Raw genomic sequence first — 27,025 nt, 5'->3', positions numbered from 1 at the left:
AGAGTTGCGCAATTCCATTAGATTGGCTATGTATATTTACTCACAGGAAAAAGGGAATCAGAACACAGTAATGTAGTCAATACCAGCAATCCTTTATTGTGTGTGGGATCAAACTTTATTCCTCTATAAGTATGACAAATTTAATGTAATCTGCCAAATCTGTGGCCCAGTAATTGTACAAATAACTATATGGTGGACAAACATAAATAAGACAACTACATGAGAGGTGTAACTATCTCCTACTGCACTTGCACTCCAGAATCATAAATCGCACCGGCAGTCCAATTCTGCGGTATGTTGTTGGTCGGAATCACCCATGTCTCATCCCCATCGTCATCTCCGCTAAATAGCATCCTAATGGAGAGAGGCCCACTTGGAGGAGACACCACAGTCCATACTGCTCCATGGCTCCGGTCCAGTAGCTTGCATGTCAGGTTCACAGTCTGCATCCCATACATCACGTCATTTGTATACATAGATATATAAATTAACCAAAAGCAGTATTAGTATACATAATTATATATACCTCACATAAATGGACGGCAGTGATGTCCTTATCTCCTTGTTGAAACCATATTTGGAAGGCAAAGTAATCAGGGAAGTTGCTTGCGTTATCGATCTTGAAAGAGATGTTCTTATTTGGATAGCTACAGGAGACCCTGTAATATACGTTGAAGAATAAAATCACTGTAAAAATACCATAACCGGTGGACATTCCTTTTGATGTTGTTTAAGAAAAATGGCAACTCGAGGTCCCCAAGGCCAGGGAGAGCGAGATGTACACATGACCTTTCTCTCAGTGCCATAAAATGACTATATATATACGTACAGAGAGAGGAGAGAGAGAGAGAGAGAGAGAGAGAGAGAGAGAGAGAGAGAGAGAGAGAGAGAGTGATAAAAGATTTACCTTTGGTACTCAATGCCTACTGCACCTAGGGCAAGTAAAGAAGCACCAGCATCTGCATTCTGGCCCATCTTAGCAAAGGCATGTTGGCTAAGTATGAAGTCGGTGTTGTCACTCGATCCCGAGTCAGTAATCACAATCGTCACGCCATTATTGGAGCAGTAGTTTGCATTGGTACACCTCACCTGGTTACATATACATATAGATGCCCAGTTTTAACTTTTAACCATGAACAGTAGATAAAAAGGTGATAGAATTTGCTAATATAACATAAATATTAGATTCTGGTCATCAGCAGCGGAGTTATGTGTTTGATTCTAATCATAAACGTTGAGATTGATATTTAGTAAATATAACATGTAGTTTTAAGAGAGTTAATCTAATATATATACTGAGAGATATTTGTCTCGTAACAAATTAATAATAGAACTTCCTTATTCAACAACAGCTTTACAAACCTGATAGCATGCACCACAACCCACACCATTCCTGTAGAGGTTGGAAGCAGCAGAGACATCACCACCATTGAGTGTTGCTCCAAAAGCACCATACCCGCATGCCCCAGCTGCAATTATATTATACTTAGTCAATATTACGATCTCAGATAAGAGAGAAAAAATTTGTACTTCATTAGAAGCACACTAATAGATAATATCATCTCATGCTTGCTAGTAAAGGTGTAAAGGTTATCACACTTACTGTCAGTTCCCTGTGTGTCAGAGTTGGGATAGTAAGCTGCTCTTGATTGAATAAAAGTATCTCCTCTGGCAATAGAGAGGAATAGAAGCAAAGGTAAGAGAGCAAAGAGAGGGAAACGAGGTGAGAGAGCCATTAATGAAGCAATTAATAGAAAGGAGAGCAAAGAAGAGAAGAAGAAGAAGGAGATGGTGGTATGAGAAGGCTTTGGTTGTTGGGCTATTTATAGTGTAGTGTGTATATAACTTGAGGAGAGATGTCTTCCATTTGCGTGATTCTTTAGGATTTGACATTGTTTTTGGACCTGTGGTTGTTGAAATTGATACAAATATTGAACACTTTTTAAGATTTGAAACTTTGAGTTTGGTGTAGTCTAACTAATACTCTTTTTCATACATTTCATGTGTGGACACATGCTGGAATCATGCATCAACAGCAATAATATATCCTTCTTCTAATAATTATAAGTGTATCTATAAACTCTTTTGTATAGATTAATTAGTTGATCTTTTACATGAACAAATTAAAATAGTAGTTCCTATTTGAGCTTTCAAAATAGTATGTGAGTTAACATAATATTACAATAAGGATTTGACATTGAATTTAAAATATAAAGCGTTCGCTCATTTAAGTTAAATCCCTTATTACATTCATCAAAATATCTCAAGCTCATAACATAAAATAAAAAATGAAAAACTATCATTTCTTACCAACTTAAACTTTTTAGAGTTGTCGGTGAGTTAATTACTACAAATCCTCCTTGTTTAGTGTCATACAAACACTTGTCAGACCTAAGTAGACTCCATCACATATTAATCAGTAACTGTGCATCCATTTGCATGATTAGGTGCTTAATTAAATATTATTATGTTGCCAGAAATAGTCAGATGGTCAGAGTTGTCCTCTTCCATTGTGCTTCACATTCCAAAAGAAGCAAGAGGCATTAACCTGGATATAGCTGCAACTTGGAAGTCCTCGGTAATGGTTTGATCCTATCCGTAGCACTCAGAAAAAAGAGAAGGTGCACCAAAGGTTTAGTGCTTGTGTACCAAGAAAGAAGAGGGTTGAAAACTTCTACAGGAATTCTATGCACAATCTAAGATTCTTTGATATAACCCCAAGTTAGGCAGATGCACTTATGACCATCCGTATAACAACTCCCACTGGTACGTAGCAATCAAACAAAGGCTTTTTGAATCCTTGAGGAAAGGAAGGTGACAGGAAACATTCATCCAATCCTAAGATATGGCCATCATGTCTAGTCCTTCCTTTCCCCCAGTCACCACTCACCAATTGATACATGCCATAGTTGACGATTGTTTAGTCCACAAGTTATGCAAAGATTAACAACTTTAACATATAAATATACATCTTGCCAGCCTTGATATACCATGGATGGACCTAAGTCTTGGGGTCTAAGTTTCTTCCATGAGATGGAAGAAAAAATTAGGCAGGGCAAACATGGTTGGCTATTAGCTAGGCCATGGAAGAGCTATGGCACTCGGGGACCATGAGCTTCTCATCACATCATCAATGACATGGATAGCATTATAAGGTGTTCATAGACTTTGCTTTACGCAGATGATCAGCAGTGTAATCATACAAGAAGAATTCATGGATAAGCAACAGTCTTATAAACACCTATTGCTAACCCTTAGGAAAGCAGTGATAATTGCCATTCGCCTTTTCGCTATTTTGTTCTATAACTTGGCATAATCAACTGGCCTTGTAAAATAGTTTCCTTGTTTAGAAATAGTGCCTATTTTTTCTTTAAAAAAAAAAGAGAAAGAAAAAGAAGAAGCAAAGTTCTTTTGTATGATTGTTATCCTTTTCCTCCCTCCAGGTTTATTGTGGACAATGAAAGGTGAGTGAGAGTTGGCAGTGCTATTGGAGATGTGTGTGCCAAGGAGGCATGAACAAACCCAAATTTAGAAACTTAGTGATCGAAAAGGTCACGGATTTAACTCTAAGTCTAAGTAAATTTATTGTGGGCAAATTATCTTATTATTAGTAGCTTAGTTTAACGACTCAGTTCGATTTAGTTCAGTGGTTCAATAGTATAATTATATGGAGAAGCAGCTCAAACAGTTTGAAGCGGTCTTGATAGGACTACTTAACATAATATGTTGGCTAAAATTTAGTAGGATTAGAGTACTTTTATATTAAGAGAGGATTAATTCTTTAGTCTTTGAGCTATTATCCAACTATGCACAAAAGAAGAAAAGAAATAGAGGGATGAATGAACGAGAAGGTTCACGTTGGTTGCTCCAACAGTGACAATGATGCAACACCACTGATGTATACCTTCACTATCTCTGATGGATAAGCATATACTGCTGTATACCTAAAGTGGATCTGAAGGGGAAAGTGGTCATCATTAGAATCTACAACTGGCATGGGCAAAGAAATATAAGAAGATTTGAGATCATCTATTATGATCAAGGATAAATAATTTATGTCTTCTTAGCATCCTGAACTATTTGTTGGTAGTACTTTCATCCCCTTGAAAAAGAATTCAGCACATACCCTTCTTAGATTATCTAATTATATCATTAAACCCTGTATATTAAAAATTCTGATAGAAAAATAATCCTAAAATATAAATTTACTAATTAGATGAATATAAATGGTCTAATCCTCTCCTCCCCTCCTATCAGAGGTAGATTTTAAATATATTAGAAAAGGTCGATTTAAAGTTCGATATTTAGAGTTGTTGTCTTAGAGACAGAGGTCACAAAAGAAAAATATGGAAGGCAGCAATACTTTTATCCATCTATTAAGTTAGTCAAAATTTCAAAATTATTCCCATTAAAAATTTTAATAAAATATTGACAGAGGAGTCATAGTAACACATTTATATGGTTTATAGGATTAAAAGTGATACAAAGTAACCCCAACTATAAACCATCAAGATCAAGATGATTCATATTTGAGTGAAGGTGGTGACAGACTAATAGGCAAAGTCACGGAAGAAAAATTATGCAACAATCTCTACATTAGAATGAGAACAATGTGATGGATGTTGTATTTATCTGAAATCAGCAAATGCGATGAACAAAAACATCATCTAGGCGATGATATAGTATCGGTCTCACCCTGTTAGATATGATGATTTTAATCTACCAATAGTCTCATGTCTCCACGGTTCAGATGGCTGTCTTCATGAAACTCTTTTGAGGCTTCTTAAAAAGCATCTGGAAAAGAAATAGATAAAATAATATGAATTACTTACTGAATGAATTGAAGCTTCTTCTGGATGCCTGAAATAATTGGGAGCACTCTTGGTTAAGCAACAACAACCTTGCTCGGGAGAAGTCAAATTAGGTTGATATCATCAGCTTCTCGAACCCTCTTCTTCACATTTTGCAGAAAAGAGGAAGGCTTCTTCAAAGTAGCAGGAGCAGATACTCCATAAATCTGGCCACCACCAGGGTGCCAGTAATTTTAAGCAACTGATTTCAGAAGTCGATAAGAAGAACCAGAGTTGCAGAATATAATTTAGATAAGTCCTATAATGAGCAGAGAAAAGGGATGCAAGGTATCGAAAAAAACTGGTTAACATTTCAATTGCAATAACCAAGTAATTGCCATTGATATCTGATGATTGACTATTCCTGATAAAGCAAAGCTTACAGAAGTTCTAAACTATGCCTCCACTAGATAGAGATCACTTGCAAGTTACAACTGGTAGTGCATAATGTATATGATAGGAATCTGCATGCCCGTAGAACTCGGACCATCACGATATAACAGCCATCAAGACAACACTATTCGTCTTCTACTTCACTCAAGTAACTCAAATGATTCTTCAAACTTGACCAGAACTCAGGATATATAGAAGTTAAGGTTGTTTCTTGTTAGGACATATGAAGGGAAGAATAATATTAGTTACAGCATTCATTATTATGAACTTAGAGCTAGACAAGGAGTTCACAGAAGTAGACAAATGAAGGAAAGTGATCCCAAAGACAATTGCTTGTCCTGTTTGGGATTGCCAGAGATGAGTTGAGGGTCGAGAAGGAGAACAAATGAGGATAGAGAACATATGTGAAACATTAAGGTTTTAATTACATATATGCAAAAGCTTGAAATCCACAGTAGCATATAAGATTGTTTAAAGAATCACATCGTGGCACTAAAACTTTGACTCTTACATCAAAATCTTTTGTAGAGATTCATCTAATACCGGTTAAACAATTAAAAGCTGACCCAACAAGGAAATATGCTCGCTGAAGTCATCTGATAATATACTATGTTACATTTCTATTTCTATGGCATAGATGGCTAAAAGTGTATCTGTTATTACTTATTACTTGAATAAGTAGGGCCCTGAAAGAAACCTTCAAGAATACGACCTAATGAGAATTGTAGTCGGTTAGTATCTTACTAAATAGATTGTGTGAAATGTCAAAAGATCTCAATGAATCTTTCTTTTCACATATCGACTCTACAACTAATGAGCCCTAATGTGTTGATGTTGTATTACATATGAAAATACTTACATATTTAATCATCTTCAGCTTCTGACTCAACATATTTTGTTGTGCGAAAGCTGAATTTCATTTCTTGATCAACCAATTCCGCTAGATCATGTTTTCCTGCAAACCTGTAGGCATCTACAAGTGCCTTATATAGTGACTCATTAGGTTCAATTTCCTCATATTTCAGAAGTCCATAAATTCTTCTCAATCCTTCAATCATTCCTGCTTTTCCATAACAACCTACTAAATAAATATAAGTAACCAGATCTGGATCCAATCCCTCATCTTGCATTCTCATAAACAAGTTCAAGGCTTTGTTGATCTCCCCTGAAGCTCCATATGCATGAATAGCAACATTATAAGCAACAGAATCAAGTGCAAACCCAGCAGCTAAAAATGAGTTGCAACATTCCAAAGCAAAATCGTGCATCTCTACCATGGAGAACAAGGAGGTCAATATGGTCTGCCTAGCATAAGGCCTTCCCTCATTGTATGATGATTCTAACTGCAATATTGCTTCAAATGGGATACCGCCTTTCTTTAGTATGGTAAATATTGTTTTGAAAGTTGAGGCATCAGGTAGTATTTCACATGCGATCATCTGTTGTAATAATTCAGCAGAATCTCTGAGCTTGCCGCTGACTGCATAAGAAGCCAACACATTATTATATGAAGCACAATCAATCAGTAAGCCTGACTTCTGGAATTCCTGGGCAACATCAGTAGCCTCATCTAGCATGCCCATGCTCTTGTAGAGATACATCATGGTAGCATATGAAACACCATCAACCTGCATATTCTTCCTCATATCATCAAAGATCAACTTGGCCTCACTGACCATTCCAAGATTAGCATAAAGGTTTATCATGCAATTTGAGGCAACTATGTCAGGACCATCTCCCATGTTTTTCATTTTAGAATATAAATCCTGGGCTTCTTGCCAGCAGCTGACCTTGCTGTAGGCCTTGATCAAAGAAGTGAGGACAATCTGATTGGGGGCAAGTCCAGACTCTTCCATCAATCTATAGTAGTGGAGTGCCTCCTCGACCATCCCACCCTCTGCAAACATATCTACCAACAACCCATAAACAACTTCATTTGGTTGAACACCTGAGGCTTTCATTTCATTATAGATATCCAAGGCCTCAGAAACCAAATGTTTGCGTGAATAACTTGCAATGACAGCAGAAAAAGTCTCACACCTAGGTTTGAAACCTGCATCCTTCATTCTTTTTATGTACTCCCTCGCTCTCTCTGGTGAATCGCCAACAGACAGCATCTGAATCAGTGAATTATAAGTGCAATCATCAGGCCAGACCCCACATCTTCTCATGGTCTCAAACAGAGAGAAAGCCTTGTCATATTGCTTTGCTCTCCCATAAGCTTTTATCATGACATTATATTCCACTATATCTTTCTTATGCCCTATTTCTCTTTCCCCACGGAAGACATCCTCAGCTAACTCCCACAAGCCTTTCTCTGCAAAAGCATCAATAATGGCAGCATAATTCTTGGAAGAAATCCCCCCGCCACTGCAATGCTTTTCAAAGAAGATAGTTGCCTCATCAAGCAACCCCAGATCAATATACATCTTCATAACAACAGGAACTGATTGCTCGTCTACACTAGCACCTAATTTCATCATTTCCTCAATTGTATCCTGCAGTTCTTGAACCATCTTCCTCTCACACAGCAGATGCAACATTATTCTATGGCTCACAATATCTGGACGCAAACCAGCTTCCCTAGTCCTTTTATAATACTTGCACACAGCCTCAATATCTCCAAGAGAAGCATACATCGACATAAGTATGTTGAACGTTTTAGTATCAGGAAGAACCCTTCTCTCCTCCATCTTGTGAAGCAATTTCTCTGCCTCTGACAAATGCCCATGCGACCTGCATATATTGATCATGGTGTTAAATGTGATCGTATCAGGAGCAACACCTGACCTAAGCATCGTGGCAAAAGCATCCGAAGCATCTTTCAGCCTCCCAGCCTTCCCATACATATCGATCAATGTATTGTAAGTAGCAGCAAGCCGCGGCTTTCGGGGGCTCTCCTCAGTCCCTGAGGCAATTCTCGAAATTGGAGCTCGGACACCAGATTTGAAGAGCTCAGAAAGCAAGAAATGCTCAGGATTAACCACATCCAACTCAGAGTTATCCAATTCGAGAAAGTCCAATTCGACTCTCCCATCGCACCATCCTTTGAAAAACCTCTCCCCTTTATCGAACTGACCGGAATCCTTTAAAATCCTCAGAACGGTATTCATGGTGACCTCGTCAGGCGAAACCCCCCTGGATTTCATATGCCTGAGCCACAAAAGAGCCTCCTTTACGAGCCCAGCCTTCCCGTAGACATCGATCAGGGTGGCGTACGAGTTGTTGGTCGGCAAGATTCCATCTTTAGCCATCTCGATCCAGCAGAGCCGCAGCTCGTCCCACCGCCGACCCCGGCCGAGGGTCCGGAGCACGACGTTGTAGTGGATTGGATTGGGAAGGTAGTGCGTTTGGGCTTTCATCCGGCGGAAGAGCCGCAGCAATCGACGCCAGTCGCGCTGCCGCTTGAGGAGCAGGGTCTGCTCCTTTGGGTTGAGGTTACCCACAAGGGAATCAAGAGCGGCGTCGTCGAGGTGCTCGATCGCGTTCGAGGAGAGGGCAGCGCACGGGGCGGAAGGGACGCAACGGGGATTCGGGGCGAGGGAGATGTGATGATGATGATGATGAAGAAGGTTAGAAGAGAGAGGGGGAAGAGGGACGAAGCGGTTGGAGGAGGAAGGAGGCAACGAACGGAGATGGCCAGATACGGGAGGGCAGCAACAGTGGAGAGCGGCCATTGAAAGACTCTCAAGGGGAGAGAAAGGGGGAGGAGGGGTTTAGCCAAAGGAAAAGGGTTTTAGGCCTTGAACTGAAGAAAAGAGGGAGATTTTTATTTTGAGCATTCTGATGAAGAGCAAACTGGGCAGCAGCAGCAGCAGCAGCAGCAGCAGAGATATATATTCCTCTCAATTTTATAAAACCTTTTTATAGACTTTTAACTGAAATAATTAACCACTCTTTAATTTTAACTAAAATATAGCATATATATATATATATATTATCATATTTAATCAAATCAGAGATTTAATTTAATGATCTTTATTAAAGAAGTACATTTATCCAACCGTCGTTATTATCTTGCTTTAGCAAACATCCATTGCTGTTGATCTCACTTGCATTTTTCATGGACACGTCAACGAGAGAGAAGGGTGTCTTTAGTTTGATGGCAGTAGGTCTTGATTTGAGACAGTGGATTGAGAACGTAAAATTCCTCCGCTGACCCAAAACGACTTTATTTTTCTATCTCCTGACTTCTTTCACTTTCTATCTCCTTTCATTAATAATCATAATTATCCATCTCGACAACACTTTCAATTTATACCGAACACTAATTAATCATGACTGTTTTAAGATATAGAAACTTCTAACTATCAAAATTCACTTTCTTCCCTCCATATTTTATTAAACAAACACCGCCTAAGCCACAGAGATCAATCTCAACTTGATAGGAAAAGTGATCTTTTAATTAAATCACGAACGTTATTGATTAAAACTAAAGAACGATGCAATTGACATACTTGTTTGCCATACTAACCACACCTTAAACTTCAAATTTATAAAACTATAAACAACACGAATATAACTATAATACAACAACGATGTCCAGTGAAGGCAATTTTGCAAAGAACATACGAGCCACCAGGATGGTGGTTTCGACAAGTCTGAAATCAGCAGATAGCAACAAGAACAAGTTATCCAAACGGCTATATTTTAGACGAGATAAATGTCAAAAACTACTAATTTCATCGGGCCCAAGAAACCGAATCTATCTCGTCCCTTGCTGATTTGTATAACTGGAGTCTTTTAGCACATTGCTGCCTGCGCTCCATCAGCGCAGGGTCCTCATCTAGCAGCTGAGCAAGCTGCTTGCTCTGCACGAAAGAAAGACTAGTAAATAGAGAGTAAAAGTGAAGAGGCTTTAAACATGGTAAAAAGAATGGCATACCTCCTTTCTCCCCACTAGGGTGTAGAAATGATTAAGCAATGAGCGTTTAGCTTCACGAACTTGACAATAGACGACTGCCTTTGGGATTGTGTTTTTGAGTGTTTCAGACACCATTCCGATGTAGGAGGAGACATTTAAAGCTATTCTCCTGAAGTGCCCGTCAGTATACCTGTCGACAGAAGGGGCTGGAGGATTCCCACCTTTCTCTACTTCCTGCGGGAGCTTGCGGAAGAAATCGACAGTCAAGTACGATGATTCCATGTCAACCAACCTTATCGTGGTCTTACGACTATCTTCGCGAAACCTTTCCAAGGCTTCATAAGAGGCAGCTGCAAGTTCAGCTTGGAGAGTAGGAAATCTTTTCAATTCCTGAGGATTAGAAACAAAAGGCATGTGTTTTTTTTATATATCTGCAGTAGAAAATATCCTGGGGAAGTTAAAAATGAGAATGCACCAACCTGAGTCTCTCCTATGGACTTCCTTACCAATTCCTTCAGAACATAGTGCACCTGCAAAAGAAATAAATAAAAAATATAATCAACTTCACATGAATCAAGTTCCACGTGTAGAAAATTAACAATAACGTTGGAAAATGATTTCTTACAGCATCGACCGAAGCTTCTGCTGGGCCCCTAAAATAATTGAGAGCACTATCAATTAAGCGACGATAACCCTGCTCAGGAGCAATCAAGTGGGGCTGATAACCATCTGCTTCAGAGACCACCTTCTTCACATTTTGCAGAGAAAGGTATCGATCAAATGGAAGCTTTTTCATAGCAGCAGGGAGTTGATTATCAAAAACTCCATAAATTCGGTCACCACCAGGACGGCTATTCAAGCACACAACCAATTCAGAAGTTGATAAGAAGAACAAGTTACCTCAGTAGAAGAATAAGTGCACAGAAACAGCAAAAAGAGATACATTTTATTAAAACGTTCCAGTTGATATCAGAATTGCAACTACCTACTAATTGTTGTTGCCATGTGACAATTGAAAGCTATTAGTTTAGCAACAGTCTATAGAGACCCAAAACTGCCTCTTGCATGTAGAGACCAATTTCTACTTTGGCATATGACACTTATATTTTAATTTTCAGCATAGCATAGAATATTGGTCCATTACACATTTTATTTTTCGGAAGAACTTATATTAACTAACACAGGAACAAAAAAGCACCGTTAACATCTGTAGCCAAAAGTTGTACAAGAAGCTTAAGGATAAACTCCTTCCCAAGTACATTTGTACTCATAGAATAGGCAGTATTGTTGTGCACAGCCTAATACTAACCGTTGAAAGCATTACACTCCTGTGTGTGATCCGATCTCACCAAACAAAAAGGAGAGATAAAACAGCAGTAATAAAGCACGACAAAAAGATTTACAAAGAATACTCTCCATAAGAAAAAAAAAACCACGGGACAACTAAGAAAAATCTACTAAGCAAGAAAACATAGTATACCTACTCAAACCTCTTGGAAAAAAAATTAATTTGCATCCAAGGAACACCACTTGCATAAACCCAGTATAAGAATAATTTCACTATGAAAAATCACAGGATCTCTAGAAAAATTATCAGAGAAGATAATACCCAATTGAGAGTATCCACTACGCTACAAAGTCCTGGCTGAAAGCCGATGCAGATGCCAAACTTCAACTAAAAGCCCTTCTACTTCTTTTCTCTCCCAATTCTCTCTTTTGCTTTCTATTCACTTCTTAATTTTGTCGTATTCCATCTAGCATAAATTGACCTCTTTATACAAGTGTCCAAAACCCATACCTTTCTCAAGTTAAGATACACTCCTAATCTCACCAAGAGATTCCTTATAAATCTCCTAATTTAAATAAAAAAAGTCTCACCATCTCCTACCTCATTTAGGAGACCAAAAACATGATGAACTAATATTCCTAGTCCGATTATGATTCCTCATGAGGAGAACTAATCCAGCAGGTATTCGTGAGCCAGTGCACTGATTTGTAGGCCTCACGATAAGTACATAGGAAGGGGGGCAATATTCAACAAGGAGCTTCACTATCCAAAGGGCTCCATGCATAACAATGAGTATAGCAGGAATGTGACAATGTTGAATGAAGATGAGGGCTTCCTGGAGGGTCACAGTCTCAGCCATACGAGCAGAAGAAACTCATACCGGCAACCGATGAGGACAAGGTATCTAGTGGCTGACCTGAGAACAAGTCTCGCCCTACCCGGATCCAAAGGGCGATAAACAAGCCATTTGTATTCGACATTAGCCAGGTCGGAGTGGGAGGCTCCCGTCAAATGAGATGCTCGGGCTGACTGAGTGCATGGCCAGAGTATGCTCCCAAATGAGGCATTTTTGTCCATTATTAAGTAAATCAAATTTCAACATTTTTTTTAGAAATTTCTAATGATATATTGATGGATGAGACTTATTAATGCACTTAAATAGTTTAGAATGTGTATCTGTCCACCGTTTTTCTTTGGGGGTGAAAGTGATAAAGAGTGATAATTGAGGACGTCAATATGTAATTAACTTTTTATTATATAGCATAATTAAATGGGCAATAAAACACAAGGCAAACTAGAAAAAAAAAAGAAACTGTCATTGCTACCTAATCTAAAAAGTCACTAATATTATGAGTACGTAAGAGTGCTCTGAGATGTGAAAAGTGGACTTGAGCAGCAATAAGTGCACCAATTTATATGACCAGTCCCCAAGCAAACAGCATGCAAATGCTGATTGCAAGTGTGCAACATTTCCTGGAAATATTTATTGAAACAAAGAAGCAACTAACAGCATTTACCCTCCATCCAGATGTTCTTTAAATATCTTGTCAAAAGCACGGCAGAGTTCCAATATTGTATATAGTTGAGCCTGAAGATACAAATAGATGTTACGATTATGTTGTAAATTAATCAAAAGCAAGATCTTTAATAGCATTAGCCGCTTACCCCTGCATCAACAGCAATAGGTCTACCAAGATGATCCATCTCCGATTCAAGTTCATCAATAGTTTTGTTTATCAATGATGTGATACTTGGAATGCGTGTCCTTATGACTGACTCAAGATGCTGATAGAATAATCCAAGATTACAATTGACTATTTCCTCTAGGAATGTCAAGCAAGGCACATGCTAGTAAATAAGTCAAAGTGTACCTTCGAAAGAAGCTTAGCAAGATATTCCGAACCCATTTTATTGGCTAAGTGAGAGTAATCAGAACTAGTAGCAAAATACTCGCGTTCCCTTCGCCTGGCAACAATCATATCTGTATTCTTGTTGATATCCGCTTGTGAACGGTTAACAATCCCAACCCAAGGATGTTGCAGCCTATAAGCTCTTCCTTCTAGAACCTAATAGGTAAAGCCTAATGGTATTAGCAACACTTAAATTAACCAGAAGATATTTTACAATATATTTTCAATAAGCTACATGGAAAAGAACACCTACATCAAGTGCATTTGTTCCCTTATCCATAAGATCAAGCTTTGTAAGCACCCCAAATGTCCTCTCACCTGAGCAAAAGTCAGCATGACCCTTATGCAGACGAAGGATAAAAAATTTCACGAAATGAAATGTGATACACAATATAGACCCTCCACTATTGTCAATAATGATAGTTGCAAAAAGACAAAATATTACATTAGCATCTCTAAAGCAAAACATTAGTGACTTTTCTTTGATAACCTCACATCATACCTGTTGGGTCAACTTCTCTAGCAAGCTTAATGGCATCAGATGTTGCAATATCTTGATTGGCAGGAGAAATTGCCAGTATAATACTATTAGGCTACAAAAGAATTTAAGAATGTGAGGTATCATGTTTAAATTGTTTTGAAGATACCAACAGTAATGCAACCTAGTTCCCAAAAGGAAAGCTAGAGGCTAGAATGAGGAAGAAGTTTGGGAATAAAAATGAGTATTCACTGCAATGACTGGATAATGATTAAATAGGAACCATAATTTAACAAATAAATTTCTGATTAAGAAATTTTAACACATAATCAAGATGTATCTAGGAACACTCCAAGTCTCCAACTTTCCCAAATTAAAGTAGGTGTTGATTCATTTATCAAAAGATCAACATCCTGCTCAGTGAGACCTTCCCGAAGGAAGGGCAGTCAGTACAAAGCATCTTGTGTGGAACTGCTTAAGCCCCATTACTAAGTACATTAGCACTTCTAGGGTTCTAGCCTTGTAATAGGAAGAAACAAACAAGTAACCCCTACAGATCCTTTTTGAATTGATTTCCAGATTTGCTCAACTAATATTTACTCATGGCATAAACTACTTTTTAATGTCTCCAAATAATAGGAAAAAAATGATGTCTATCTTATTTATATCAAGGATGCCAGTTTCGACTGATCCTGAGTTGGATCAGCCAAATCCTACATCAGGACCTTCTCAGAAATTAGTCAGATAAGATCCAACCCGCTTAGAATCCTGAATCAGGATCTTCTATTTTTATTTTTATTTTTTTTCATTTCTTCTCTCTTTCCCTCTCTCCCGCTCCCTAACTCTCTCTTAGTCTCTCCGCAGCTGTGATGGTTTTTCTCATTCATCTTTCTCTGTCAAGTTCTATATAAACTCAGTTTTGTATTAATAATGCTCCAGAACAGCAATAAATTACTATTGCAGAAGTGAGAAGGCAGAGAATTTTCTCTTTATCACTATTCTAGAGCATTACTACTGCAGAGCTTAGAATTATATGCTGTCTTTCATTTTCTGAATGAATTTGATCTCTGTTTTGATTTAGTTTACACGGGAAAATTAAAATGGCTTCAAAAGATATGACAAAAGGCACCAACATTGGATAGCAATATTATAGCACAGTTTAGCAAAATAAAAGACATATTAAATACAACTGGTGTAGAAAAAAAAAAGTAGCATTGTTAGTCGTACGAAAGAAATTTTTTTGATTAGAAGATAAAAAATATAGCAGCTTATACTTAAGTAAGTTAGAAAGTCAGAAAACAAATGTCGGCTCACTTAATATGACAAAAGAAGGATATACAATTTGTACAATGAAAAGAGAGAATGGTTTGTTAAAAATTGATGCATGACACTAACATTAAAAAGATTAATAATGATAACAATAAACATAATGGAGAGGATAATGAGCATAGGCAAAAGAGGAGGGCAATGAAAGAGCAGAAATATGCCTAAAAAAGGGAGAAAGAGAAGATGAGAAGCTAGGTTTACTAGATCTTGATTAGTTCACATGTAGGGAGAAAAAGAATATAAAGTTAGTACTCTAAAACTCTTGATGTTATCAGGGAAAAAAAGAGGCAATGCATATAGCACTAACAAGACAACTATTAAAAAAATAAAAAATACAAAGAATTACATTGGTAAGACTAGCTCTAATTTTTTTCCCATATTCTTTTCAATGTAGCTGATAGTTTTTTGTGAGAGAGAAAGAAAGAGAGAAGAAATTGAAAAAAATATAAAAAAATACTCATCCGAATTTGCCAAATCTATCATCACAGGAGCTCGTTGAAGTGCAAAATTGCAAAAAGGGTGGGAGAAGAGTATGTAAGAGAAGAGAGGAGAGAGAGAGAGAGAGAGAGTAAAAGAAAAAAATCAAAAGCAATTGTCCCTAGTGAGTTTTGGATCCGACATGTTTCACACCTGCATCGGCCTATTTTGGTCAAGACCAGTTTAATGCTTGTATTGGCCCATTTCAGCCGAAACAGCTCTAATATGGGACAAGATCAGTCGATCCAACCTAAAAACTAGCCAGTAAACTAAAATCGGCTATGTTCAACATGGGATCGACTAAAACTAACATCTTTGCTTACATGTTTAGATTGAGACATACATATTACAGGCATATGCTAACTAATAGAGAAAGTGGCCCTGACAAATTGATGAAAATTTTGAAATCTAGAAACTTGCCTAGCATCACAATGAAAGTCAAGCTTTCCAATTCCATGGATAGGCACCAAAATCAAATAAATCACAAAGGAGGATTGTAAGATTTAGTATTTGGATCGAAAAAATTATATATTTTGCACATATATGTCATCTCTTTCTCCAATTTACATAAAACGTTGATTTTAACCGTAGAGACATGTTGCTAAGTAAAACATATGGATAGTATTAGTGTTGGATATTATGAAGGAACCATATAAAATAAAATCATTCACTAGAACGTTCCAAGAAAAGAAGCAAAACCCTTATATAGACAGACTAGGATGAAGTTCCATTGTAAAACTACATGAAACATGACAAAGTAAATGGTAGACGCCTTTATGAGCAAAGCATACAAAAAAATGTGGCTTGATGTTCTAACATTACTTGCACACCTCATAGTGTAGTAAAATAGCAAATACCTTCTCAACATACGAGCGCACCATGTTTTCAATATCTTGAACAACACTTTCAGGCTGTCCTTCTAAAAAACACAACCCAGCTTAGTAGGTACTTAATGCATAAATCTTGCAATATTGCAAATGAAAAACAAAGATGAAACAAGTATCATACATACCAACAGCAACCTTTGTCAGACCAGGAAGATCAATCAGTGTTAAATTCACAACTGTAAAAACAAAACAAAGCTTCAGATAGTGTTAGGAAATCTAGGATACTTTCATTTATTACATAACACATAACATGGACAATGATAATATATACATGGGAGAGCAGATTTGCACATAAGCAGGAAAACCCAACGAAGGGCAACAAAACAATTATGTCATGAGCCGTAGTATCATTCACTAATAGCCCAAGTAACAATTGTCATCGAGGAAGATGATTGCGATACGAGTTGCAGCTCTGGACATAAATTAACACGAAACTTTTAAAAGCAATAAGGATTGATCTAACCGTTGAAATGATCTGACATTCGAATATGTTGTTCCTCTGAAAGTCAGAAATCTATTACTACTAGAATCTCATCGATTGGAATAATAGATCACATGTTATTATAAAAATACTAACCAAAGGTCAGGGGTGGCGAGATGGACGAGGACGATTAAAATTGGTGATGTGGGTAAGGTTAGGGTCATGAGAGTGGAAGGTGGCTATGGTGGATGGGTTAATACCTTGAATGAGTCGAGGAGAAGAAAGGGGTTTCTAGGTGGAATCAGTCACCAAAGCAAGGAGAAACGATGAAGTTGTAACCTCAACCGTGGGTTAAATTTCGAAGTGGTTACCGAGAAGGCGATAGGCGGAGGGAAAAGATTAACTCAAGCCTAGATACAAAACAAATGTTAAATGTTCAATAATACAAAAGTGGCTGTCATTCCACATATTTAGAAGCTAGCCATATGTTAAAAATAATAAATAAACCGTAATACAAAATATTTCAGCCGTCAGGTGTTTAAACAACCTCGTAAAGCTATTCGAACGACCAAACCAGTGCTTCCGTATATGCAAACACTATGTAGGCATCCGAGCGCCACGTTTGAACGGCCCTTCCTGCCGTTTGATTGCCCTAGTCAAAAATTCTTATTCTTAAAAACAAAAAGTCTAGTCCGAGGCAGATTGATCAGGTTTAATCTGTATCATGCGAACGCTATGCAGGCATTCGAACGTCACGTTCGAACGGCCCTACCTACCATTTGATTGCCCTAGTCAGAAATTCTTATTCTCAAAAAAATCTCAAAAAACAACTATAGTTAAGTCTGAGGCAGGTTGATTAGGTCTGATTCGTATCATAATCACAAATTGTAACAATTTACCATACTTCCTTTACCTTGTCCTCAAGGTACAAAGTAGGAAAATGATCCATCAAGTCATTTTCCGTCCGCCATGTCGCTTCATTCGTGGGTCGTTTTAGCAACTCCACCATAACCTCCATCTCCAAATGCCCGTCATATCATCGTCATCGTTTGGCTAGGACCGGTATTGGCTCATCTGTCTCTTGCTCCTTAATAGGCTCTGGTAAGTTGATTTCTATGGCTAGATTAGGTTTGATCCTAACTTTCGGAACTAAGACATTGAAGGCTAGATGTACTCGTGTCCACTCAAGAAGCTCAAAGCAATATGCTACGAGTTCAATACGCTCCAATAGCTTGTATGGGCTGAAAATCCGGTATGACAACTTTTAGTTTTGCACAAGCCGCATTGTCACCAGATAATATGGTTGCGCCTGCATAAAGACCCAATCACCAATTGAAAACTCGCACTCGTGATGCCCCCAGTCGTAGACCTATTTCATCATCTTCAAACTACGCTCATCGACGAGGCCACCTAGCCTTGGCTCATGGATCACCAATGATCGTCATCATTATCATTGGCCGACTGGTGGGGTCATCATAGGGAGTCTAAGTGTGGAAAATCAAGATACCTCTTGTCTTTCGATTAGCCTTTCTTAGATCGCCCGCAACAAACCGGTGTTTTATTTCACGATCGTTTGACTAAAGTAACTAATGGTTTAGGCGAGGATAGTAGAGAAGGTTTGTCCCAAAGTATCAATAGACCATAAAAGCATTTCCATGTTTGGATCCATGATAGAGGGTAGAGAAGGCAGCCTTGTGTACGTGGTCCTCTTGCCCTTAGATGCCTACGAACGGAGGTGTAGAGTTCTCTGCACGCGTGGATGTCTCCATTTCTTCTTCTCTCCGTTGTGCTGTCATGGATCTAATAGTTGGTGTCATTGTCATTGTTGCAGTCCCCTCGAGAAAGATGATTGCGACCCGAGTTGCAGCTTTGGATAGGAATTAACACAAAAACTTTGAAGGAAATAGGAATTGATCTAACCGTTGAAATGATCTAAGATTCTGATATATTGTTCCTCCGGAAGTCAAAAATCCAACGTCACCAAAATATTATCAATCTAATCAGTAGATTAAAAGATATAGTAGATATACTAACAAAGGGTTAAGGGTGGCCGGATGGACATGGATGATGAAAATCAATGATATGGGTAAGATTAGGATTATGAAAGTGGAAGGAGTCGTTTATACACCACTGTCCGATCCACCATCTTTTGGAAAATCAAGAACCCAGAAGGTGAAACCATTTACTTCACACCTAGGAAAAAAGGTAAAGGAAGCGTGGCAGTCAGTTACAAATAGGCCGAGGAAGTTAGCATTCCAGTGGTGAGGGTGAAGCAAGAAAGTTCCACATTTCACCAAGCCATTTATTTATTTGACTTTTATATCTTTTTGTGATTGGTTATAGCTTTTAAAATTACTCAGGGAGTCAAACCTAAGCTATTTAAGCCAGACTGGACCAGTCAAGCTAGAATTTGCTTACTTGAATGAGCCATATTCAAATTTGTTCGAATCGGCTAGTTGAGTCGGTCTAGGTATCCACCAAATCCATTGTAGCGCACACCTTACCTTTTGATTTATTGCATTAGAATTTGGTTCGAGTCGGTTTAACCCAAGCTAAGATTAGCTTGGTCGATCAAGTTGATTAGGAAGACACTATAAATTATGTGGTGCAAGATTGACTTCCTTCTTGTTTGACTAGCTCCAAGCTGTGGTCGCCCTAGCCACCGCCTAGGCGGATCACCGTTGCCTACCTCCTCGTCTTGCCGCACCCCCTTGACCTTAAGGAACAGTCATACTTCTTCTCTACCCCCTTCCTTACCAACTACACAGATATCCACCATTACCATCATCGCCACCTTGGCTGATTACCACCACGCCCACTTCGGCAACCATTTTTCCACAATCCACTCTGATAGATTTGTCCTTCATCCCTAGTCTATCACAACCTTAGAACCATTGGTCTATCTATCTATTAGATCTTAAGTTGTATCTTAACCTTGACGATCTACGGTAAACCTAACTTTCTCTACATGAGATGAAATCCAATTCCGTCTGTGAATTTAGACTCACATAGATCGCGGAGTTAGAAAATTCATATCACAAACTTATCAAAAAATTACGAATAATACATAACGCACAATAGTCAAGAAACTTGTACCATTTGGTGAGTAAATGCTGAGATGTATTGGAACAGGAGAAATCTGCTTTGTCTTCCCTGTCAATCTATCAGTTTCATCCTGGATTTCCTTCCGCACAAGAGCTACACGAGAAATGCGTGCATTGCAAGGCAGTCAATGCACTTATAGATGAAAAAGATTCGAAAAAAAAATCCACATCAAAATAACTTATAACACTGTAGTAATGTCGCATAAAGTGGCGGCTAGAAAATGCTAGGCATATATTCTTAGAAAACAAAACCAACATTAAAACCTAACAAGTAATTCATTCAGTAAAATTCAAAAACACACAGAAATCAGTGAATCTCTTCTTTGGCAGGTGAAGGAACTCAGCATACTCCTGCTGCCCTTCCTCCGTCTTGTGCAGCTGTAGTACCAATGGCCGCCTCGTCACAATCCCTTGAAAAGACCACACAAAAGATAAAATAAATAAGAATCTCTCAACTAAAACAAAGACAGCAAAATATACAAGAAACGCCCGTGAAATCAAGAGAACGCATTCAAACCAGATCCACGGGGAAGGAAGTCGCGCCCTACAATGCTCTCCAACACCGAAGACTTTCCCGAACTCTGACACCGATCACAATCAAGAACGAGCTCAGCATAGCCAAGAAAGAAACGACTACAAAAGCAAAGGAAAGAGAAGTCTAGGGTTTAGAGTTAGCACCTGACCTCCAACGACGGCGACGGAGGGAAGGGCCTCCCATAGCGTGGGAAGGGCGGCGCCGTCAGCCCCGCCGTAGTCGCCGAGGACGGTGCAGGCGCGCTGTATCCGGTTCACGAGCCCGATCAAGCTCTCCATCGTCGTCATATCCGAAATCGTAACCCTAGAATGCAAGAAACCTTGGAGGAGAAGGATGAGGAGAAGATCGAAGAGGTGAAGAAGACGAGAGAGAGAGAGACAGAGAGAGAGCGAGAGCTCGGAGAAGACGAGGAGGGTTTACTTATGGAACTCCTTGTTCCCGGTTTTGCCACTCCTAGTTTCCCGTTTTACCCCTGTTATTCTTGCTGTCAGTCGCATACAAGGGGTAATTTGGGAAATAACACGCCGCTCCTTTCAATTCCTTGTCCATGGCCGGTCGTACCAACTTTCAAATGTTTTCAAATTCTCCTCTTCGAGGAATCCCAACACCGTCTTAGTAGCGGATCGCCTGCAGTCTCGGCTGTAGGAAATACTACAGCCCGGATTTCATGGCATTTATTGGATTTAAAATAACTCTTGACCTCATATATTTGAAATTAATATCAGGGAGATAAAAAAAAATATTCTATTTTATCTACAATTTATGCTAGCAATGTCCAAAAACCTTTTATATGTATGATACTCAGATTCCAAGAGCAAATTTAGTGCAAACCGATTCATGCATGTATTTGATGTTGCACCAATCATATAGTTCATATCTTACAACTCCGAGTAAGGAATATGAGAACTATAAGATTTGGGTGATTAACCCGGGTTAAGCCAGCTGAATGAAGCTCCTTAATTTCAAAAAATATATATATATATATATAAGATTTTGGTGATTTAATTAAAATTGTCCCATATATACCATCGATGCACTAAATCACATGTGACGATGAGCACAAAAAATTGGCCCATATTAAGTTTTCAATCATAAATTAATATAGGTTTGATGCAAGCCAGTTCATGCGTGTCGATGATGGTGCACCTTTAGATTCTCATATCTGATAGCTACAACCATGCCTGATAAGAAATGCAAGAACTATAAGATTTAGGTAATTTTATAAAATCGTCAGATACATACTATCGATGCACTAAAGCACATGCAATGATAAGCCGAGACAAATCAATACAGAATCGGCCTACATTGAGTCTCAAACATAATTACTATAACACCCTAAAAATAAGAAATGGAGGCACGTGCTATGTATATGCATGGCTACTTATCTTCTTCCCTCTCTCACTTATGTGTTATGGAATGGCACAAACCAGCCTTATGATCGTGAAGTAGATGGATTGACGATACGAGATCCTAGATTCTCACATCTTTAAAACCCATCATAACTCTTCTAATTTTCTCACTCTTTTAGTCATATGCAACATTTTCATATATGTACCGATGATGTTAACGTTAATTATTTATCCCTTCTTATATTGTGATTGCGCTATATGAGTTTATAATATGTTGTGTGATTATTTTATGTGAGCTTATAATATGTTGTGTGATAATAGCTGAAATTATCTATGATCTAATGATATGATGGATTATAAGTAGTTTAAACTCTATGTAAACCTGTAATACACGATGTTACACATGATATTGAGTATTTGATAAGTCACGAGTAAATGATAATGAGATTTAGTTATTATTCATGTGAATCGCACATTGTTGTCACATTTCTTTAGAATGACTTGTATTATTGCTATGTTTTGCATTGCTTTTGAATTGTTGTAGATTACACTTACTTAGCATTATATTCACCACATTTTTGGTAGAATACGTTACAAATATAGAAAGAGGATTATGAGTTAATCATAGAATAGTTGTTGATGTTTAGTTATTAGATGTTTTATATTTGCTTTGGTTAAGATGAATGTCACTCCTGTGTAGGTTTTTGTTGGGTTATATGGACATGTAGTCTGAAGTCTTACTATCGTCCCTATTTTATATTAGATATTTTATTATTGGGCTCATATTTTAATAAAATCAATTGTTGTTGAAATATTAACTAATGGGTCACATAAATATCATGTGAGTACTCCCTATATGAGGAGCACGTGTATTTTAAAGGTGAATATTTTAGATACCATCTTCCCTATTCTTAGGTTTTTTTTTCTCGTTTCGCATCAACTATTATTTTTTTTTTTGAAAAAAATATATGAATAATTTCCAAATTCAGCTTTCTATATGAGCTTATGACCCTCTAGCCTTTGACCAATGAATAATTTTATTTGAAGTTCAAAGTACATAAAATGGAAAGGAGGATAAATGTATATGGATTCATGAATCACAAGATATGTTTGAAAGGTTGATCAGGTAGGAGATGGAAGAGGGTGGACTTCCAGATTCTAAATTGCTTTTGGTCTTCAAACAAAATCTGAATGGTTCCTCCAGTGGTGCCCAAGGTTATTGCATGCAAACTATGTTGATCTTTACAGAAGACACCTGCTGTTGTATCTTCCAGTTCATCAAAAATTGCATCTGAAAAAAGAAAATTTATTACAATTCAGATAAAGACAAGGCCTAAACTTTTTTTTTTTTTAAATTCTGAATCATTTACAGTTAAAGTACTGCAGATTTCATAAAGTTCCGTAAATTTTTCACAAGCATTAGATATCAATGTTGATTTGGATCTTAGTTCTGAATTTAGATAAAGAGACTAATTTCTTGAAGCTTTGCAGTAGTAGGAGGAAGAAATTTAATAATTAGTATGGAATTATGCTTTAAATTCAATTGAGTCTAAAGATCTTACAATCCTTGAATGAGGTAAAAGCTCCACGCATGTGTTTCTTCCCCAACCTCAGTGTAAGTTTGTCACGTTTGAAGTAGATAGAGACGATTCTGAGTTGAATTCTGCCTGCATATGCCCAAAATTTTTATCATATGAAGACTTAAGAGGAATATAAAGAAGAATTATATTAATTTTGGAGGCTTTAGAGATGTTCAGGTAACAATTTATACTAGTAGTTCCTTACCAGCAGGCGCGCGAACCAGGAGTCGAGTTCCTCTTTCGAGGATCTTGTGTTCCTCTGAGACATAACTGCTAGTTGCTGCCCTTAGTTCTAGTGCTGCAGCTCCTCTTAAGCCTGGAAACAACAGCAATAGATTAATGTTAGCTTCAGAATGAGGCATGCAGCAAAGTAATGCAGAAGAAGGTGAAATGTTTCTCATGTACTATGACAACTAAAATCATGTCAATTTCTCCTTTTTATCATATAGAAGATTCTCTGATAACTGAATGAGAGATAAAAAGGAGGAAAAAGTTCAAATCAAAACCTTTATAAATTGGTGAATTTCGACGCAATTCTAAAATCTTGAGAGTACTTTATGAGTTCCTTGCATTCACAAATCTTAAATTTCCTTAGGAAAAATTATTTTGTTATCCTTCATTCCAACATTAGTCCAATAAAGAGTTGGCTTCTTTTCATCCTTCCTTGATTCATATGCAACAATTACCCTACTGCTAAAATTTTTCTGGAGAAAGTTATAAGTAATCTTGCATTCATGCATTGAGCTACTTATCAATTCTATGTAGTAGTAAGTAGTTCAGAGTTTTTGTTACAGGTTGCAGCAGTTGCAGTCAAGGTGAGCATATCAGGAGATGTCCGCGCCTCTAGGCCCATGTTGATTGCAGACGCAACAATAGACCTGTTAGCTCCGACCGACTCAGCTGCTTCAGCGCACACCGTTGCGACCAGCGCTGCAGCTGAAGCAACCACTGTGTTCATCTTCTTGTCCCAGTCTCCTCCCTCACTGGCCATTGGCATGCTCTTTGGTTCCATATGCGAATTCGCCACAATGCCAGCAATGGCTGCAGCCAATCTTGCCACAGAGAGAGCTGCATGGACTTGAGACATATGCAATCTTATCTCTTCCTTCCTTTTCCTTCTGTGACTCTTAGAGAAGCTACTTAGTACCTCCCCTCTCCACCATGCTTTCATGTGTCCTGCATTCATCTGTGCAACAATCAAGAGTTAATATTGGAATTAAGATGCTCATTGGCATCTTAAAAGGAAAAGGAAAAAAGAAAATTCTCTCTTACCCAGCTAGTGTGGACAGTCTTGTACTTTTGAGGAGCATTGCCATTGGAGAGCACTGTCTGTTAACAAAAATAAGGCACTGAGTTTGGCTTGAATCTCTCTTCTTCTTCTTTTTTTCTTTTTTTCTTTTAAAAAAAATGTTTCTTTACTATATATTGGTGTAATTTAAGTTACGGTACCGATATCTGATCCACTCTATGTGGATTGAGATGGACCATGTTATGCTCCTTCTCTTGATCATCTAGCATTTCAGTATTCTCCTCTTGTCCACCATTATCAAAGCATGACATTAGGCTCTGCACCAAAAGAATTCTATTTTTAGCTTTTCATATTACTCTGAGATCTAGACAAAATATAAACAAATTTTGTAATATGATCACTTTCATGTTTTTTGGCCTTATTCTTGAGTCCTTTGAAATTTAAAATCAAAGTGCAGATCCATATGCAATATATGATTAAAAAAAAGAATAAGATGAGGAAGAAGAAGAAGAAAGAATATATTTATGATTCAATGCAAATGATCAGCTTTCACTATGCAGATTCTTAACTAAAAGGAGAAGGGAAGATGAATCTTATATTTAATTATATACTTATTAATTATTAATAACTCGTGCAAGACATTGGAAACCTCATCATAGACTTCATGATCTCCATCAACATTAACAATAATTACTTACATTGGAAGAGAACAGCTGAAAGAAATCAGAGGAAGATGGGCTCCAAGTCCTAGAGAGGAATTCCATTGCTTTCTGAGGACTTTTGGGAATTTCCAAAGGACAGTAGCAGTTTGAGAGCTGCAAGTCTTGCTTACACATCTCAAGAGCTTTTAGATCATCTATATTCTCCAATCTCTGACTCTGTAAAGAAAGTAAAAGTATGTTACACAGCAACAAAGCCCCCTATAGTCTATACTAGATTACTGAAACACTGTAATATTTCACAAGGACTGCCATTGAAACAAATGAATTCAAACAGACTGATACTAAATGGCAATGAATGTGCTCACCATTGGATAGGTCAATGGAGTTTGTCTCTGGAAGGAAACTCTTCCAATTTTTGCTCTTCTTGATTCCTCCATTTGCTAACCAACCTAGTATCCGATGAGGGATGTCGAAAAGCAGAGAAGAAAACATGGATGACATAGAAAGCATAAGTAACAAATATATCATGCAATGCATGGAACAAACTGATTGACAAAAAGGCGAAAGCTTATGCTCCCCACTTAGATGCCATATCCAAAGTCTAGATTTACAGCATAAGCCTATATCCAACTACTAAAACAAAACAAAGTAAAAAATAGTAGTCTAAAGATTTAGTTGCTTTAATATCAATACAATCAGAAAGGGGGGGAAAAAAAGAGAGAGAGACACACTAGTGCTTCTAAGGAGACCTGTTTTTGTGCAACAAAACATAGTGGTAGCGACCCTTTTGAGCAGCCACCACTGAAACCAACATAATTCCATGGTGTTCCTACTTTCCTCAAAATGAAGCTCATAGTGATTGGATGTTTATATAACATGAAAGAAGACTAGTAAAAGATGCAACGCAAGCTTATGACGGTTCTTACTCAAAATGGAAGGCTTCTAAATGGCAAGAAGCTCCTAGGCTCGACGCGTAGCGCGTAAATGATATTTGTACACATTCTAAAAGAAGCAGGAATGACTAAGCCATGAGACATGCTGAATTTAAAAATGGCTTACCGTGCACACTAAAGTATGGCATCCATCATGTTCTTGAGAAATTCTTCTGAGTCTAGGATATCCAACTCCTCTAAACGAGATTTTTCTTCTCTAAACTAGGTTATCATGAGTTGATTAGAAATTGAGACTTGCTTCAGAGCCCTGTAATGAAGGTACAAAACTATACAATTGCTCAAGTCAGACAGTACTTGAGTTCAGTATTAAAATCTCTAGTGAAGGTTCACATAATAATGACTAGCATGTTATTGGTTCTGTATTGGCTAGGAATATTCTTAAGATCATTGATATGCAACCATCTCTGCTCCATTACTTTTCACTCTTCTTTTGATGCAACTTGTAGGAAAAGAAGAGGCAAAACTCAGAGCACAGTAAGGAAATAGAATTAATAATGGCGACTCTATGACCATTAGTAGGTAGTTGCAGGCATCTTCAGAAAGTGAAGACCGGCAATTTGCATGATACAAAATAATGGCAATCTTCTTAGGTCTCACATAGGCTAGGAGGAGCTATTCAATATCAAAAATTATCCAAGTCCTAAAGACTAATTTAATAAGTATAAGATCATATACTAAATGCATTCATTCCTAGTTCAG

The 27,025-nt window shown here is 37.8% G+C and overlaps 4 protein-coding genes across 6 annotated transcripts; all 4 read right to left on the bottom strand.

The window, feature by feature from the left end:
* Positions 1–73: 73 nt before the first annotated feature.
* LOC140764167 (expansin-like B1) lies at positions 74–1,803 on the bottom strand. Its single transcript, XM_073102574.1, has 5 exons — positions 1,604–1,803; positions 1,363–1,469; positions 908–1,089; positions 527–659; positions 74–443 (listed from the first exon to the last, which is right to left on the bottom strand). Exons 1-5 carry the CDS (start codon positions 1,734–1,736, stop codon positions 240–242), a joined length of 759 nt encoding a protein of 252 aa, XP_072958675.1. The 5' UTR covers positions 1,737–1,803; the 3' UTR covers positions 74–239.
* Positions 1,804–4,447: 2,644 nt separating this feature from the next.
* LOC140765602 (pentatricopeptide repeat-containing protein At1g73710) lies at positions 4,448–9,036 on the bottom strand. 3 transcript variants are annotated; one of them, XR_012105202.1, is made up of 3 exons: positions 6,103–9,036; positions 4,901–5,052; positions 4,448–4,794 (listed from the first exon to the last, which is right to left on the bottom strand). XR_012105202.1 is itself a non-coding variant. In XM_073104764.1 (2 exons), the coding sequence occupies exon 1, from the start codon at positions 8,918–8,920 to the stop codon at positions 6,107–6,109; it is 2,814 nt and encodes a 937-aa protein (XP_072960865.1). In that variant the 5' UTR covers positions 8,921–9,036; the 3' UTR covers positions 4,448–5,052; positions 6,103–6,106. The 3 variants fall into 3 exon arrangements, 1 of the variants encoding a protein (XP_072960865.1); XR_012105203.1 differs by having other exon boundaries at positions 4,901–5,017; XM_073104764.1 differs by having other exon boundaries at positions 4,448–5,052.
* Positions 9,037–9,654: 618 nt separating this feature from the next.
* Positions 9,655–20,957, bottom strand: LOC140766070 (phragmoplastin DRP1E-like). The gene is made up of 15 exons (XM_073105478.1): positions 20,677–20,957; positions 20,516–20,579; positions 20,301–20,408; positions 19,991–20,092; positions 16,599–16,649; positions 16,444–16,505; positions 13,808–13,898; positions 13,559–13,623; positions 13,267–13,461; positions 13,061–13,180; positions 12,913–12,983; positions 10,733–10,958; positions 10,587–10,637; positions 10,129–10,497; positions 9,655–10,054 (listed from the first exon to the last, which is right to left on the bottom strand). The coding sequence occupies exons 1-15, from the start codon at positions 20,818–20,820 to the stop codon at positions 9,926–9,928; spliced, it is 1,848 nt and encodes a 615-aa protein (XP_072961579.1). The 5' UTR covers positions 20,821–20,957; the 3' UTR covers positions 9,655–9,925.
* A 2,022-nt stretch (positions 20,958–22,979) lies between these two features.
* LOC140764485 (uncharacterized) lies at positions 22,980–25,810 on the bottom strand. The gene is made up of 8 exons (XM_073103070.1): positions 25,739–25,810; positions 25,410–25,589; positions 24,912–25,028; positions 24,735–24,791; positions 24,255–24,648; positions 23,668–23,778; positions 23,445–23,549; positions 22,980–23,173 (listed from the first exon to the last, which is right to left on the bottom strand). Exons 1-8 carry the CDS (start codon positions 25,808–25,810, stop codon positions 22,980–22,982), a joined length of 1,230 nt encoding a protein of 409 aa, XP_072959171.1.
* Positions 25,811–27,025: the final 1,215 nt, after the last annotated feature.

The sequence above is a fragment of the Typha angustifolia genome, chromosome 8, assembly GCF_048772165.1.
Source record: "Typha angustifolia cultivar Huaian chromosome 8, ASM4877216v1, whole genome shotgun sequence".
Taxonomy (NCBI): domain Eukaryota; kingdom Viridiplantae; phylum Streptophyta; class Magnoliopsida; order Poales; family Typhaceae; genus Typha; species Typha angustifolia.
Note: the sequence above shows the minus strand (reverse complement) of the source record. Positions and strands in the feature narration are given on the sequence as shown.

Coding starts and splice junctions, on each gene's coding strand:
- LOC140764167 (XM_073102574.1), bottom strand. CDS start 1,736: ATGGCTCTCTCACCTCGTTTCCCTCTCTTTGCTCTCTTACCTTTGCTT. Junction 1,090..1,362: donor GTTGTGGTGCATGCTATCAG/GTTTGTAAAGCT, acceptor ATATGTAACCAG/GTGAGGTGTACCAATGCAAA. Junction 660..907: donor GTAGGCATTGAGTACCAAAG/GTAAATCTTTTA, acceptor CGTATATTACAG/GGTCTCCTGTAGCTATCCAA.
- LOC140765602 (XM_073104764.1), bottom strand. CDS start 8,920: ATGGCCGCTCTCCACTGTTGCTGCCCTCCCGTATCTGGCCATCTCCGT.
- LOC140766070 (XM_073105478.1), bottom strand. CDS start 20,820: ATGACGACGATGGAGAGCTTGATCGGGCTCGTGAACCGGATACAGCGC. Junction 10,959..12,912: donor AAAGAACATCTGGATGGAGG/GTAAATGCTGTT, acceptor GTGCTTGAATAG/CCGTCCTGGTGGTGACCGAA. Junction 10,638..10,732: donor CAGAAGCTTCGGTCGATGCT/GTAAGAAATCAT, acceptor TTTCTTTTGCAG/GTGCACTATGTTCTGAAGGA.
- LOC140764485 (XM_073103070.1), bottom strand. CDS start 25,810: ATGGAGGAATCAAGAAGAGCAAAAATTGGAAGAGTTTCCTTCCAGAGA. Junction 25,029..25,409: donor TTCAGCTGTTCTCTTCCAAT/GTAAGTAATTAT, acceptor CTTTTGGTGCAG/AGCCTAATGTCATGCTTTGA. Junction 23,174..23,444: donor TTTTACCTCATTCAAGGATT/GTAAGATCTTTA, acceptor TTCTTTTTTCAG/ATGCAATTTTTGATGAACTG.